General features: G+C 45.4%; 1 protein-coding gene across 1 annotated transcript; it reads left to right on the top strand.

Moving 5' to 3' along the window:
• Positions 1-612: 612 nt before the first annotated feature.
• LOC107192327 (adenylate cyclase type 3) lies at positions 613-16,694 on the top strand. The gene is made up of 9 exons (XM_015581545.1): positions 613-3,134; positions 9,747-10,126; positions 10,844-11,128; positions 12,606-12,892; positions 13,164-13,492; positions 13,678-14,013; positions 14,931-15,236; positions 15,587-15,922; positions 16,374-16,694. Exons 1-9 carry the CDS (start codon positions 2,580-2,582, stop codon positions 16,554-16,556), a joined length of 2,997 nt encoding a protein of 998 aa, XP_015437031.1. The 5' UTR covers positions 613-2,579; the 3' UTR covers positions 16,557-16,694.
• Positions 16,695-17,039: the final 345 nt, after the last annotated feature.

The raw sequence follows: 17,039 nt of genomic DNA, 5'->3' as shown, positions 1-17,039 counted from the left end.
AAATATTAGTTCGACCTAATCGATCGAGTAAATCCTCGATGAGTCTTCGAAGGCTCCTAGGCACTGACAAGGGGAGTTCCCCAGATGAAACGCTGGCATTTTCGTGAAGTTCAGCACAGTGAATAGAGTGTGGAATTCTGAAGCCAATGATATTAGTTTATGAATTATTTAATGTTCAATTTCGAAGAGCCTTCGAACACTCATCGAGGACTTACTGTATTCCTAAAAAATTGTCAGACGTTTAACCGGAATGTTAATTAAACTTTCCAGAGATAGAGGATATTTCGCCGTTGATTTTGTTTCACAGGTCGCGAGGGAACCGTGATTGGCCGTCGATGAATTTAAAATTCCCCCCTCTCCCCAGTGAATCGCTTGCTTTTCCATTCGGGCGAAGGAAAGAGACTCATTTCCCGTCGAAAACTCCCTCGGATCGTGTCCCCCCGTGGCGAGAACCGATTCATCCATAGTTATGAGCCCCCACCTCCCATCCAGGTGACGACGAATCCCGCGTCGTCGTTCAGAATGTTTACCTGGACCACTCAAGGTAACGCTTTATCGCCGATTTTCTTTTACAATTCCTTTCTATGAACACTAACAGATGCGCGGCGAGTGAAAAAATTGTCGACTAGGGTTAATAATTTCGTTCCATTACGGTCGATGTTTGTGTCATTTAAAAGGATTTTTTGACACGTTTGTTGACGTGATGCTTTTGCGAACGAGTCGAATGGTTTTGTTATCTATCATCCGGTTCAGGGAAGAAGATCTGTGATGCGTGTGAAACTATTACGACGGAAGAAACGTGGTAATGAGGCGGAGGAAACGGAATTAGGAGAACGGCAGCGATTAGAGTAGATCGATTACCTGTTGACGGAAACCTGGATATACGGACGGTTAATACATTTTCTGAGACTGTGTTAGTGTGAGTCCGTGTCTGGTAATCGGGTCGGGGTTCTATACAGTGGACCACGAAACGTCTGATCAGGTTGGATTATTCTACTGGCTAGCTGTTCGATCGAACATTTTTCTGCGGGCGTAACCCTTTCGTGCCCACTGTTGCCATATGGTTATATATTCGAAATAAAATATTAGTATCATGTATTTCGTTCATATCTGTGAGTATACAGGGTGAAAAATATGAAAGATAATCGTAGTCTACATAATCTTGTGAACTACTATGAAGCAGAAAAAAAGTTTTGCTAATAAAACGACAGCCATGTACAGCAAAAATTCATTAAATTTGCAACTCCTTCAGGCGATATAAAAAGCTCTATTGGAGATATTGACATAATCGTAATTCACAAAATACAGTAAAAAGATGTTTCGACTCTATGGGAATACTATCTGTAGAAACGGTACCAAAGAACAAGAAAAGAACAAAACGAAACAAAGGGGGTGGAGGTCCCAGTGGTTACAATTAATCAAAGTTCAACGATCCAGGACACAGCGAATAATAGGCGGGTGGTTGTGTGGGGGTGGTTGGACGGGCTGAAGCCTGACCATCCCCAGAAAACAACCGAATCCAGAGAGTAGGATGACCGGTATCGGGGGGCGGAGGGGGATTCGCGGAAGAAAACCAAGCGGAGCCACCACCGAAACGAGAGGAAGGGTGTTGCAGCTGGGTCGGTAGGTATATAACGCGTAGGTAGGGCAGAGAGAACACTGGTGCAGGTAGCGTGCACCCGCTTATCCCTCTCTATCTTCTGGGGTTGGTTGATATCGACCCACGACGGAGGGTCGGAGGGATAGAGAGAAAGATAGAGGGAGAAAGGGAGAGAAAGAGCGCCCATCGGGGTGTTCGCTATGGCGCAAGCCTGGACGGGGAACGAGGGCGCGAGAGGAGAGGCGAACGAAGGGGCGCGCGCGCGCGCTCGAGCAAGAGTGGCGGCTCCGCTTCCCTCCAAGGGAGAGTGGCAGAAACCGGCAGTAGTAACCCGGCCAGTACCCCGCTCTCGCGCGCGCGGGTGCAGTCGCGGCGTTTTCCGAAAGAAAAAAAAAATAGAAAAAGAAATAAAACAACCCACCGTGTATGTGTGTGTGCGAGAGAATAGAAGAGTGCGCGTGCTAGATGGTAACAGGATCGTGGTGGCGTGTATATGTGTTCTGTTCCTGAAGCACATCCGTGGAACGGAACATCGTATATCCCCTAGGTTGTGGGTGTGTGTACACAGAGGAACCGGTGACACATCGCGTATAAGCCGCCACCGAGGTTATACTCGAGATCGTGTGCAGGATCAGAAAGAAGGACGAGACACCTCGGCTGTGTGGAGTATGCACAGGGTGTCTTTTCCTTTGGATACACGCGTGTTCTACGGTGGGATAGGTAGTATATACGTGTGAAGTCTGATAGGTTGCGAACAATCGGGGCGGCGACCAACAACACAACGTTCGTATACCTACTCGGAACCGATAGGACTGGAGTACCACGGGAACCAACACCGCTGGAGGACCAAGTGTTTCCAGAGGGGTGCGGAGGCGTGTAAGAGGACAGGCCTGCTTGTTACTCATCTGGCGAAGTCTGTCGGGAGGAAATGTCATCGAGACTGTGAGGAACGGAAGTACACACCACCAATCCCGCCGCCATGTCAAGGAGACCGGAGACCTCGAACGAGGATTCGTACCTGATCGCCGGCAGGCCGTCGAACCTGCTACGGACGAGCTTCACCAGCGCCCAGCTGGAGGGCCTGTATCGTGACTCGTCCCTGCAACAGAGACGCGGCGGTTTACAATGTTTTTTGATCTCGGCACTGTTTTACGGTGTCCAGACGATGGCCACACCGGGCCAGGGTCTCCACGCCCGTAGCCTGAACGCTGTGTTTCTCGGCGTGAATCTCGGCCTGCTCGCCTGGGCCGAGCACAATCCACGGGGTAAGGACGCGCTCTCGTGGATCCTGGTCCCACACATGGCCTGGTACTTGTCGATCGCGCAACTGCTCGCTCAGCTGTGCCTGAAGACCGGGGAGGTCACGCCTAGGGACGGGCTCGGCTGGCTGTTGCTCTTGCTCTATCTGCTCTACGCGACGTTGCCCCTACGGTTGTTCTTTTGCGCGTTGGACGCCCAGAGCACCGTGCTCACTTACATCCTCGTCGTAATAGTGCTGCCCAAGGGGATCGCCCAGATACCGATCGACGTGCTGGTAGGTTGATTCGGCCTGCCCGTACCTGCTTGTCACACCTTAGAGTTAGGGTATTGTGTGCCTCCTCGAGGTACAGTGACTTCTGTAAGAAAGGTTTGGTCTGTGACATCTTTAAGGAGGCAAGTTAAGCGCCCAGGAATGGTATTTTTCGGGTACGGTAAATTGTCCGTAGAAATATAATTATCGTCTGTATGTTGACCTTTTATCTATACGAATTTCAATTGCATTCGATCTAGAAGGCGGTTCGAAAATATCGGTGACTTGGACAGGTCTCGATTTCAGAACCAGATGGGTTCATTGGACATTTTTCACACCCTTTCTAGGTGAATACAGTAAATCCTCCATGAGTGGTCGAAGGCTCCACGGCACTGAACATTAAGTATTTCATAAACTTGTATCATTGGCTTCAGAATTCCAATCTCTATCGATGTGCTAAACCTCATGGGAGGGGTCTCCTTGTCAGTGGAGCCTTCTTGAATAGTTTTATATTCTATGAAGAAGACCATATTTCAAATTCGAAGGCTACGGAAATTGTCAGACGTGTGGTAAAAGAAAGTAAATTGCACCAAGTCAGTATAACCCTGAAGAAGTACCAAAGGACACATTTAGTGGCTTGTACCTTAAAGGGTATCGCACAGCACACCAATTTAGAGGGTCATACCTGAAGTCACTATAACTCGAAAAAGCACTATAATAGTCGGTACTTCCTGTACTGTATCACATTTAGGCTAGAATCATCTCCAGTCACACACGGATTCTATCATCTGATTCACATCACGGATCTGTCATGGTCATCGATCACACGTCTGTGGTAAGTCTCGATGCCGTGACCAAGAGCCGTGGATGGAAACACATCGAGGATACAGAGCGAGATACCGCGGTAGCCGTTCAGTTTGTAGGGTTACTAAGTTACGAGAGTCTCTGACACAGTAAGGTTTCGGACCGTACCAAGGGTTGGCTGGCGCTGGTTTTTGAGGTGTTAGGGGCGAGGACCATGGGGAGGCAGGATGAGCGCTCCTGGCGGTGGTGTGGATCGATATCTCGCTGGCGATTGGTTGTTCTACTTTCGGGATCGAGGATCGGGTTGCCGGGATGGTAAATGGAAATTGTTATTTGAATCTGGATGATCTGGAGAATAGTGGCGGTATTTAGCTGATATTTGCTTTCGGAGGTGGGGGCGTTTCGGGTAGATGATATTTCGGAGGTATTTATACGAGACTGTCGATGTACAGTGGCTCACAATTTTGTTCACAAAGGACTGTCATTTCTATTTGACTTAATTGGTTATTTACAAAAATGATAAATCTAATGATAAGGCGAAAGCATGATAAATCTAGTGATAAAGGCAGAGCTGGACAGAATTTTATTCGAATAATACACAGTGAAAAGCAGCAGTATCTGAGGGTATCGTCCTGAGCTTTAAACAATTAATGAAATTAAATAATTGTTCGGAAAATGTCGTTTCATTCATAAAGAAGTATTATTTTATTAGAAAAATTGAAATTTCCACGTTTCAATAATTAAAAATGACGAAATACTTTTTTTAATTTTTTAAGGGTGCTCTAAAAAACCATTCCACCAAGTTTCGACGCGTGATTGTGATTTCAGAAGTCTTCACTGTACCTTCTGTAATATCCGTAGCTTCCTGCCAGGTTCCGGACGAATCCTCGATGTTAATGATCGCGACAGATTGCTCATTACGGGCTCTCCCACCCCCTTCTCCCTCCATCAGAAGTCAATCCACCAACGATGATCACGTTGTCGAATCGAACATCTAGAAATTCCCCATCATGCTCCTTCTTCGCGTTTTCTTTTCTCGAAAAAAACCCGTTCAACGCCTCCCGGAAGCTTTCGCGCTTAATCACGAACTTTTTCCTCTGTCCCTTTTCCGCCGGACACGGTTTAATTACCCGGCTCTGGACGATGCCTTGCGCGCCAACCGTATCGACAGGAGCCACCAATTAACATTGGGATGGAAGGGGTAGGGGATTGATTAAAAAGGAAACTGTTCAGGATTAAAAAAAAATTATCGTCTGGCGTTGTTGGAACGCAGATAGGACTGCGAGTCACTGGAGAGAATGTGTTACCGTTAATATGAACGAGTAATCGGTTTTACCATGTATTTTGTATTCATCTGACAAATACGCAGACAGTAGGTGTTATTTATTAATAATAAATAACCATTATTTGATACCCGAAGTGGTCGAGTCAGTTTCATTTCTGTCTGTCTGGCCGGAGACTGTACCAATCTACTTAATTCTCGATGAAAATACAGGGTGACTCCCAAAGCTACATATAAGCAGACATGAGACGATTCCTCGCGAAAAATGTAATTAGATGGTTTCAAAATGTTAACATATTCTGGTGAATCATTTATATGTCATCTAATATTTTTTAATAAATTTTCGTTGGTCCAAACGTCGAATTGGAATATTCTTCCGAATGAAATTCCTCGGATACTCGAGTTCCGATGTTCTTTTCCGAAGGCTTTATTGTTGCGCCCTTTTATGAAAGAAATGGGAAAGGAACGGCCGATTCTTCCAGTATCGAAACCTGGGGAACATTTGAAACTGGGTATAGGATTAACCGAGCGACTTCCATTCCGTAGAAGAACCCCTCGAACACTCCGTACGTAATAATCGTTGTGCACGCTTGCGGAACTGAGACGACTGGAGGGTCGTAACACTCGTCGGAAATAGAATTTTCGCGGGATAATTCTACCGTTCCGATTCCCTCTTGGAAATAAGAATCTCCTCCGATTACGAAGAAATACGGTGGCGGTTTTACGAGAGACGGGAGGTGGGACGCGAAATATATCGAGGGTGAAATGCGAAATATAGGGTGAGTCAATAAGAAATGCTATCCGAAATAAGTCGTTACCATTTTGGTTGTATCAGAAAACGTTTTTAATGTATTCTTTGGCATTTTAAGGGTCGCATCGGATCGATACAATTGGATTTTTATATACCTTATTTCTTTTGAGACATCAAGTTGACCTTGAGTTTCTTACAAGGTCAATGCATCTTTTTTTTAATACGAAGGAGGACGAAGTCGACGACCTATAGCATAATGATCTTAAAAAAAATAGATGCATTGACCTTGACAAAAATTAAGGTGACTGATATGTGTAAAACAAAAGATATAATGGAATGAAATTGTTTCCATCCGATGCGTTCCTGAAAATGCCATATATTTAATTAAAACGTTTTTTGATACTGTGAACTACAGTGGACTCTTACGATATTGCCGTAAAATTCTTGGAAACGGCAATGCGTCGAGAGCTCCCTTTGTGGCGACGGCGTAGGTTATGTGGTGGGGGAGCTAATTTGCGAAGAAGTGCATCTCATGGCAATGGGTAATGAGTTATCTTAGATAGTAGTTCTTATCGACACACCCTGTATATGGTAGTAAGTACGTGGAACACTAGTGTTCCAAGGAACACCACTAGTTAAGAACCACCTTTACAGAGGGTAACCGATTTACAGGGTTAGGGAAGGGGGTAGGTCGGTCGAGGAGACAGAATTTCGTGTTCAGGCCGAGCGACTCGACGTCTCGCAGCACCAGTTCCTCTCGAGAAAATAATTATAAGCCGGTGCAATCTCGAGACGCAACAAGCAAGTCCTCGGTTCTTGCGGCGGCAATTTTCCGTGGCTCTCCCATTAAAACTGCTTCCTCCCACGGATTGGGAGGGGCAGGAGGGAAGGAAAGAGGATTTCGCGGATGTCCACCCCTCCACCGAGCACTGTTCTATCGTAACGAGCCGGAAAATTGTAGCCACCGAAGGGGACGACGACACAGCGATGCAGTTTTCCCGCTGGAAACATTAGTAGAAAGTTCTCAGCTCGCCGGAGATTCCCAGAGACGGGTGGAAAAAAAAATCCAATAGACGCGTTCTTCCGTGTGCGTTCTGGCGGACGGCTGGGTCGTTCGCTTACAATGTTAACGGAAGTGGCCAGCGTAATTGGGCGTGAAGATATACCCTGTTGTTGCGTGAAAATTGCAATGTGTATACTATGTACACTGATTTTTGGCGATCGGACTCGGGGAGTACAGTAAATCATCGATGGGAGCAAGTCAAACGCCCAGTGGTGAGGGTGACGACTGAACATCCAGTGCTGAAGAGCCTTCGAACATTTATGGCTGATTTACTGTATTATGTATATTTTAATTCTGTCAGACGTGTGACGGAACAGTCGGACATTTCCATCTCGATAATTAACTTCTCGACGGTATCGACGAAGAACCAAATTGAAATAAGGTCTTTCGGTTTGGGTCAACAGGGTTTGATGAGTGACAGAGACCCAGTGGCTTGGCTGTGATTCGTCGCCCCGTAACGAAATTGCGGTGGTCTCTAACGAAATTTTCCTAGACGTATGGAGGATCGCGAAAGCGGAAGCTGTGGGGGGGGGGGCTTGTCGCGTGGCTCTATCGTTTTAGTGACACTCGAGTAGAGTTCGGTCAATGGTAGTTTAAAATAGAGAGAGGCAAAAGGGGCACCGGAGATAGAGAGAGAGAGAGAGAGAGAGAGAGTGAGTCAATGACGCGACGTGTGTCGCCTTTCCATGCACGATATCCGATCGGTTTTCAATGGCAGTGACGTTTCTTTGAAAATTCACACGGTCGACGGAGACGGCCATAATTCGAACTATATTTGCAATGATCGTTGCTCGATCAACCCTCATCACGGGGTTGAACCGAGGGCTCAAGACCTCTCTCGTTGGGTGCGACCGTCGTGATGCGTTACTGTTCCGGAGGTGTTGAGTTACATTGAACAATTATATAATAATATGGACTACGCATAGTTAGCTCTTTCGTTGTCCAAATGTAAGCACCTTTGGATATCTCATTTGTTTGTGAAAATAAAAAAATGTGAGGTGAAAGTAGGCAGTATATGGTTAGAAGAACCAAATGGTGTTATTTATAAGTATTAGGAGTCTTGGCCTGTATGAAAAAGATCCGATGTTTCTTAAATATTACACATTTCGTTTATATTAGTGTAATTGTTATCGATCGAGTTTTAAGTTGCTCTAGACAATATTGATTTCAGACCTTCAACAATAATGCTTTACTTCGTTTACTTCATATCTGGACTACAGAGCCAGAGAGTATAAGGTCTATTTAAAAAAAAAATGACCTTTTACATGTTTCCTGTATAAAATATTTCGCTCTTTCCGATGGTAAAAGTTACTTCGTTCTAAATTGTTTAATTTTTAATATAGGTACGTAAGAGTCTAAAAAGTGATATTAAGTTCATATTTTTAGAACAGTGTAAAGGTCATCGCATAGGGGAAATAATGCAAATTTCACCATTTCTGCATATAGAGACTATCTTAAATCCATTGAAAGTGTGACTTAATACACTCTAGCTCTGGAGTCCAGATACACGATAAGTGTCCTAACGCTTATAAACGGAAGTGTATACTGTGTGTACGAGACCATCTTTTTTGCCTGAACGGTAAATTTCCGTCGCGAACAGAACCACCGATAAAACGGTCAAAAATTCAATTATCAATCCCGTCTATTGTCTCCCAGAGGCTGGACGGGGAGTGGAAGCGGTCGCAACAAAAGGGTTCGCGGCGGTGAATGGACCGGCCATCGAGCGTGGAAACGGATCAAACACCGCTCACGACACCGTTCGACCGATTTTCCGTGGAAAAGTGGAAAATTAAAAAAAGAAAAGAAAGAAGGTTGGACTCGCGTGGCTTTGTCGAAGAGACGTCGAACATTTCACGATTGGCGACGCAGTTTTTCTCCCCTGAGGGGTGGGGATTCCATTTTCAACCCTTTCTCCACCCCCGTGACGGTAGAAATTTGAAACCTAGTGGCATGGATGGGAACTGAAGCGAACTAGATTGAAAGCTTTGGGGAAACTGGCATCAGAATAGTCGTCTCGAATTGAATGGGACAGGCTTCTAGAACAAAAGTGGGGCTTATCGATCCCACCCCCTTCCCTGGCTTTTCCACGGAAATCTAGCGACGCTTTTGGTCGTGTCTTGAAAGAAACTCGTGTCCTGAAATCCAGAACTCCTGGAATCGTGTACGGATAGACGATGAGAATGTATGATGTCCTTCTCGAAATCGTAGAAATTTCGGTAGAAAATAATTTAAGAAACACACGTTTTAGAGGGTCAGAATAATTATCGTTTCGATACGTAATAAATAATTTTAATTCATAATGTAAATGGTATATTGGAAAGTGAACGTTTCTTTTCTTTTTCTTATACCGACATGAATTTCCTGTGCACAGTTCAAAACGATCTTAATTCTAGCGTTTGTATATTCACTGAAGGGTCTTTTTACTTTTCCAATAGGAAGAGTTTCCCTCTTTTGTTCATGAACGTCTCATTTGCATAGGATCGCGTACTTGCCAATTATTAACATGCCCGGTATCTTTTTATGATTCATCCATGTGCACGATCGCGCACGGTGTGCCTATACATATAAACTGTATCGACTTAGTTTTCCTGGCAACGTTGTATCGAATTCGAACTCGTGCAATCACTCGGAAACCAATACATCGACATACTCCACGAGATGCCACGCCAATTTAATTCACGTTTAAATCACGTTCGTTTAATTTCACGCAATATCCCGTTGGAATGTCTGGAACAGGTCCTGACGTTAACGTTGACGACCGGCGCGATGTTGCTCGGCGTCTCCAGCTACTTGCTCACGGAATTCCAGCAGCGTCGCGCGTTCCTCGAGACCAGGCAGAGCCTGGAGGTGCAGCTTGTGATCGAGGAGCAAAGCGCCGAGCAAGAGAGGCTGTTGCTTAGTGTGCTGCCGGAACACGTGGCGGTGAAGATGCGACAGGACCTCGGCGCCTCGTTGGACACTCAGTTCAAGAAGATCTACATGTCCAGACACGAGAACGTGTCCATACTTTACGCGGACATCGTCGGTTTCACCGCGATCTCGTCGACGTACAGCGCCAGCGAGCTGGTCAAGATCTTGAACGAGCTGTTCGCGAGGTTCGATCAACTGAGCGAGAGGTAAACTTGTATGAGAAAATTATTCTTTGGAGCATTCCACGTGAAATCGGATACTTTTTGTAATTTTGAAACAACGATATTAAGGTTCTGGCCGTTGAAGGGTTAACACAGAACGAAAAATGTTATCGAAAACATTATACGTGGGGGGTCGTATCGTTCTATCTGAAGCGTCTGCGATGAATGTTCGTTATGAAATTCAAACCCAGAAGGGACTCGTGAATTCATACAGAATCACACGTTACGATTCACCCTGTTGGACATAAGCGTCAGTAGTACGAGTCAATGTAGAAGCTTGGCGCGAGGAGTTCACGTTCTGTACTCGAAACGTGTACTCGACACATCACGCCGTCTCTCCATTTGCTAAACATACGCTTGAAACCTAGTGATAAAACCAAGTCCTTTCCTCAGTTCTTTCTACTGAACAGGAACCTGAACATAATATATCTTTTTAACCTTTATCATGAAATTCTTTTCATGACAATTCTTTGTTCTTCAAATTTCTTCTCGATACAATCCGAAATTCAATCACTTCTATTATTCGTATATTCGAATTATTCGACGCATTCGAATTCTTTGAATAAATTATGCGTATTCGAAATTATTCGAATTATTAGTTTCGAATTATACTTACAGTTCTAGCGTAGATGGCTTTATTCTTCAGTTTCATTTTAACCCCGTGGATTAAGGGACACCCTGACCCTAAATGTTTGTTTTCAGGTACGAACAGCTACGGATCAAGATACTGGGCGATTGTTATTATTGTATAAGCGGGGCGCCGGTCGAAAGGCCCGACCACGCTGTTCTCTCCGTTTACATGGGCTTGTCCATGGTGGACGCCATTAAGTACGTTCAACAAACAACAAATAGTCCCGTAGACATGAGGGTCGGTATACACACGGGCGCCGTGCTGGCTGGTGTGCTTGGCCAAAGGCAGTGGCAGTTCGACGTGTACAGCAAGGACGTCGAGCTTGCGAACAAGATGGAGAGCAGCGGAATGGCGGGGTGAGTCGAAAAAAGAAATCTTTGTTCGATTTTATTGTTTACCGTTAGAGTAGGAAAAACAAAAAAAATGGAAAGGTTTCAATACTTCTCGCGTTGGTACTCTCGTACAAAGTGCTCGCCGAGTGGAGTGAAAGAAATTGTCCAAGAAAAGATTTCCGAAGACGAGAAAACGGCTGGGTAATTTTAGCATAGTTACGCGTATCGAGGTGTACGTCTGCGGTTATAGTTATCAGATGGAAGCCGTTATTAAAACGGGCGGTGTGGGAAGCGTGTGTGTATTTAAAGCACGAATTCAATATTTTTACTCCGTGCCGACCTAGGCTGGAGGGTAATCTCCCTCCCCACTCTCGAGACGAGAAAGAACCGAGAGGATCCATCCTACGCTATATAAAAAGGAAGAAAAAAAAAGCAAGAGCGACGCCCTGAATCAGTCTAACCGAATCAATTCTTCCCAACCTTTCGCCTGACATTTCACATTTCTCCCTCGGAATCCAATATCCATAACAATTTAACCCCTGAACATATTAATCGAATCTCGCGACAGAGAACTTTCACGTCATACCTTTAAAATTTCAAAGAATATCAAGAAATTCACTTCCAATGCGACTGTTTATAAACATTCTCGAATCTCGATATAATCGATTAAATACACCGATCAGTTATAGTAACATAAATTATACATAAATTATCTACGTTCGTAGATTCTGGATCTCCTGGCTCAATTAATCGAATAATAAAAATGGACTATGTAGATTCTGTCACGGAATTTTTGTTTCGAATAGAATAAGGGATTGTAGATTTTGTCACGAAAACGAAGGATTGACGTAGAATGAGCGCAGGGGCACCGTGTTATATGTATATCTTTGACATTAATTACCCAACGAGAAACGGCCGACAGGGCAGTGCTTTTAATCCGCTGTCGTACGTCTATTTTAGCGGAGAGCATGTTAAAGGGCGAGGTGGATGAATCGCCGCGTCGAAACTCACCCTACCGTGTCCCATTCACTTTAACTCTCCCGGCTAAACAAACAGGGATCCTCCACCGTCTTTTTATTTTAACCGCGCGCTTTAACACTTCGTTTCAACGCCGTGAATACAATCATCGTGGAATAACACTCGCCTCCTGTTTACCTGAAAATTGTACAAGCTGGCTCTCTCGATATCTCAGCTGTTAGAAGAAATTCTGTGCAATAATTCACTAAAAAAAATCCAATAAAAATATTTGGAATTTGGTATACCGGAAAGTTTGGGAAATCTTTCGATTGTTGTTATATGGTAATTAACGTATATTAATAGGGGTCTGTGCAAAAGTTTCGACCGGGTTTCGTTCTAACTTCCGATTCGAACCTAAAATTTTTGTATCACTTTCTTTGCTAAACCTTTATCCTTCCCAGTTACATCTGGGATGGTCATCTTTTCGGTACACCCTGTATATGGTACACGAATAAACCTACTGAACATTACCTGACACTCGTAGGAGAGTGCACATCTCGAACGCGACGCTGAGCTTCTTGAACGGTGAGTTCGAGGTCGAGCCAGCCCACGGCGAGGACAGAGAGGAGGCGTTACAGAAGGCGGGGATCGTGACGTACTTCATCGTACGAGCATTGAAACCGTTCAAGCCGGCTGTGACGAAGAGCCTGGCGTCGTTGACGGACGCGGAGACCACGAAGCGAACGATGGAGAACGTGAGGGACGGCAGGAACAACAAGGAGGACTCGGAGGAGTTCCGGCAGAGGCTCAGGGAGGAGCTCGACAGCAAAGGTAACACACGATCATTTCCAACGCGTGCTTATAGGGAGGGAAGGTGTACCCCTGTGTAGTACGGGTATAACATCATTTTTCAAGAAAATTTAGTTAAGGCTACCGCAAAGGTCAATTTTACGGTGACTTTCTTTTCCAGATCTCCATCGATCCAGAGGTATAGAATAACGCTAGGGTAGCCGTGACATATAATTTTAAAACACCCTGTACATACACGCGGTGGTATCTCCATAGAATTGCAAAAATTTCAAATTGATCAATTCCCGCGCAGGTGGCGTAGCGGACCTGAAGGGCCACGCGCATTGGCTGACTTTGAGGTTCAAGGACACGAACGTCGAGTCTGCGTTCCATCACGCCGAGGAGGCATTCTCGCCCCTGTCGCTTATCGGCGGCCCATTGGCGATGATCTGCGCAGCCCCGGTTTGGAGGTTCCAGCCGTGGGGTCCTTTCACATGGGGTGGCCTCGGTGTGGTCGTGCTATTCGGTGTGGTACTGGCGGGCGCCACCTGTTTGGGCAGCGCCGTCAAGGCTATGTGGCTGAGAAAGGCCCTCGCCTTGCTGATGACCTTCTCCCTCGGGGTGTTCTTGCTCCTGGACATGGTACATGCGATTATTCGCTTACTCTCGAAATTTCAAAGTCCAACGAAAGGATGTATCTAGTTCTGTTTCTACACGAATTGTTTGTATACCCATGTTTCGGAAGAAAGCGTGTAAAAACCAAGGACTCAATACCGGTATAATTTTCATACCGGTATTATAGCCATGTATGATGATTTGTTTTACAGAGCAATTGCGTGGTGATCGCGGAACCGATACCAATCCTGAACGCCTCGGTGACACCGTCCCCGAGGTGTCCTTATCCATCTTACTACTCGTACATCGGTGTCCTGACGCTGGTGGCGATCTCGATGCCGACATACATCTGTTACCTCGGCAAGGCGACCCTGATGTACGGGATCGCCGGTTTCCAGTGTTTCATCAACATCTGGCTGCTTGGCTCCAGATTGGACTGGGAGGATCACGCATCCTCGCCCCTCGATCCGGCCGCGTTCCCGTCGAAATACTCCCTGTCCGCAACCCTACTCATCGTGGCCACATCGTTGGTCATCGTGACCAGATACGTGAGTAATCGAATCGTATGAATATTTAAAGAAAATAATTTCTAATCGATTATGGAACCCCGTGGACCGATTATGATTGAAAATATTCGGGATCCTTGAGAAGCCTACAGTCCTCCAGCAAATGTATAAAGTCCTGATCCATCGTTGAAGAAATAAAAAATTGGGTCGTAACAGAGTTTCGAAGACCCGTGTAGCAGGGTTTAAAAAGTGGATCGATATATACTACCCAGAAGTGGATGTTCCGGTTTTCTTTAATAATCCAGAGTAAAAGATTCTCGGCGAAGCAAGTAATTGGGGGGATTTCGCAGAATTTATTCCTGTTCCTCGATTATTCCGAATACCTCGTAGTAATTCTTTGTTACGAGCATTGATATTCCAGGTGCACAGAAGAACGTTTAACAATTCGAGGATGAGAAATAATGTTTATGTAAAAATACATTCTATTACATAGGAAAATGAATAAACGATCCTTTCACATCGGGTAGAGCCATCCGACAAATTCGTCGGGAGTCGAGGACGTCCTCGTTCCCTCGGGGTCGAGTGTCCGTACTTCGTGTCTCTGAAACGCTTTTACCCGCCTGTCGTACGTCAACATTTTATTTGTCGAGCGCTGCGAACGGACGAGATCGCAATCGGCACTTCTGTGAATTAAATCGTGGCGGCGTCAATAATGGGCGATACAGTACATCGATATTTCGAATATTGATACTCTTCAATTCGAATATCGTTATTATAAATCGTGGCCTATGTCGGTAATTTTCATCTCGAACAATGTTGTTCGTTAGAGATCGAAGGATGCTCCGGTGTAATTGAACGACGCCGATTACGATACCTCGATGACGCGTTAAAGGTTAAAAACGTGTGGTAGGGGAAGGGAACGCGTCGAACGTGTGCGAAATGACTCGATCGATTTCCAGACGGAGAAGGCGAGGAGGATGCTGTATCTCCGTGGTCGCGAGGTGGTCGCCCAACGTGAAAGAGCGGCGGACATGAAGCGTAGAAATGGTGCTCTGATCTACAACATCCTGCCGCCCCACGTGGCCGCTTATTTTCTCACCAGAGCGAGACATTACGACGACCTCTACAGCCAGAGCTACGCGGAGGTCGGGGTGTTGTTCGCCAGTATGCCGAACTTCGCTGACTTTTACAGCGAGGAGAGCATCAACAATCAGGGCCTCGAGTGTCTGAGGTTTCTGAACGAGGTCATCTCCGATTTCGACGCGGTGAGAACCTTCAATCCTTTCCTCGTATGTACATCCACCCGTATTCCATTGATTCGAAGCTTTTCTGGCACTTACTGGATCGAATGAGACAGTCATTTGGTGAAAGTATCGTTCGTAGACCCAATTCCAGATCAGTTCAGTAAATAGATACCATATAATACGTTCATTATAATAATTTTAAAATTTATTTGAAATTTACTCCCTTTACAATTTTTATTGTAAAAGTGTCATTATAATTCAATTGTATTATTATTTCTGCACTTTTGTTGATACCAAGTTAAAGATAGAACATCGATTTATCAGAATAGTAATAATTCCGTATTCCTCACGTTCACTTCGGGTTTCCGTAGATCCTCGATCAGAACAAGTTCCGGGACATCATCAAGATAAAGACGATAGGCTCCACTTACATGGCCGCTTCCGGTATAACGGACTCCGAGGAGACCGAGGACGCGCCCAGATGGGGTCACCTCTCCACTCTGGTCGAGTTCGCGTTGGAGCTGAAGAAGGCGTTGTCCAGTTTGAACGAGCAGAGCTTCAATCACTTCGTCTTGAAAATGGGCATCAACCACGGCCCGGTCACCGCCGGCGTGATAGGCGCGAGGAAACCCCATTACGATATCTGGGGCAACACCGTGAACGTCGCGTCCAGGATGGAGAGCACCGGAAAAGTCGGCTGTATTCAGGTAAATACCAGGTTTCGTGGCCTACCCGGTATACACAAATATAAATTTTCACGGATTTCGCTTAACTTTGTTTCACACAGCGCGAATTTGAATTTTCCTTTCGGCTATCATCACCACCCAGCGGAGAATTTCAAATGTTCTAAGTATTATTTAAAGAACATGCACATGTACCTTCAATCGATAGCAAGTGGCGCATTGTTCCCCATAACGGTGAACGAAAAAAAACATATAACTTTCGGTTGGTCGTTAAAACTGATATCTGGTTTTTAAAATTGTTATCTCCTATCACTTTCATAGTCAGCGGCACGCGATTCATTATCGAATTTCAGTTGATCTTACAGTAAATCCTCGATGAGTGTTCGAAGGCTCCTCGGCACTGAATATCAAATATTTCATACACTAATTGGATAACAAGAAAGTCGTCCCGATGGTAATCGTTTCGATCTCATAGGTGACAGACGAGACTCGTAGAATTCTGGAGCCATTCGGTTTCGGTTTCGAGCAACGCGGCCTCGTATTCGTGAAGGGCAAAGGTCAGTTGTTGACTCATTATCTGGTGTCGAAGGACGGTGTCTCCCTGAACCTGGACAGCGATCTGCCGGTCGAACCAACTCACCCGATCATCTACCAGTAGGCTACTCGCTCGAAGGCTCTAAAGGAACATAATAATAATAAAAAAAACAAACAAGAAACACACACACACGAGAACGTCAACGCGCGAAACACGAGGACTCGTTCACGAACGCCGCACGTACGAGATGTTCGCGCCTGCGTGTGGACGATGGAACGTGGTTTTCGAGACGACGTCGACGGGCTGGTGAAACTTCGTCTTTGAACGAGGAAACGACGGGGGCAAGGTCTGGAGATTGAGAGGATACGAAGAAAAAAGAGGTATGACGAACGGTGACTGAAGGCGTCAGTTCACATACCGGATCGAAAGAGACAGAGAAGAGCTTTCGGATGGGAAAAGATCGAAGGAAAGATGGCGGACAGGCCGTCCCGCGTAGAAGCTGTGGATCGGTTTTCATTAACTTCAACGGAGCAGAATGATGGTTTCTTTCGTTTAAGCTTCAAGTTCCTTTCGATTTTGATAATTGGTTCGGTATCGTATTATTTA

The sequence above is a fragment of the Dufourea novaeangliae genome, unplaced genomic scaffold (genome assembly GCF_001272555.1).
Source record: "Dufourea novaeangliae isolate 0120121106 unplaced genomic scaffold, ASM127255v1 scaffold335, whole genome shotgun sequence".
In the NCBI taxonomy this organism is placed as follows: Eukaryota; Metazoa; Arthropoda; class Insecta; order Hymenoptera; family Halictidae; genus Dufourea; species Dufourea novaeangliae.
Note: the sequence above shows the minus strand (reverse complement) of the source record. Positions and strands in the feature narration are given on the sequence as shown.

Coding starts and splice junctions, on each gene's coding strand:
- LOC107192327 (XM_015581545.1), top strand. CDS start 2,580: ATGTCAAGGAGACCGGAGACCTCGAACGAGGATTCGTACCTGATCGCC. Junction 13,493..13,677: donor TGTTCTTGCTCCTGGACATG/GTACATGCGATT, acceptor TTTGTTTTACAG/AGCAATTGCGTGGTGATCGC. Junction 14,014..14,930: donor TGGTCATCGTGACCAGATAC/GTGAGTAATCGA, acceptor ATCGATTTCCAG/ACGGAGAAGGCGAGGAGGAT.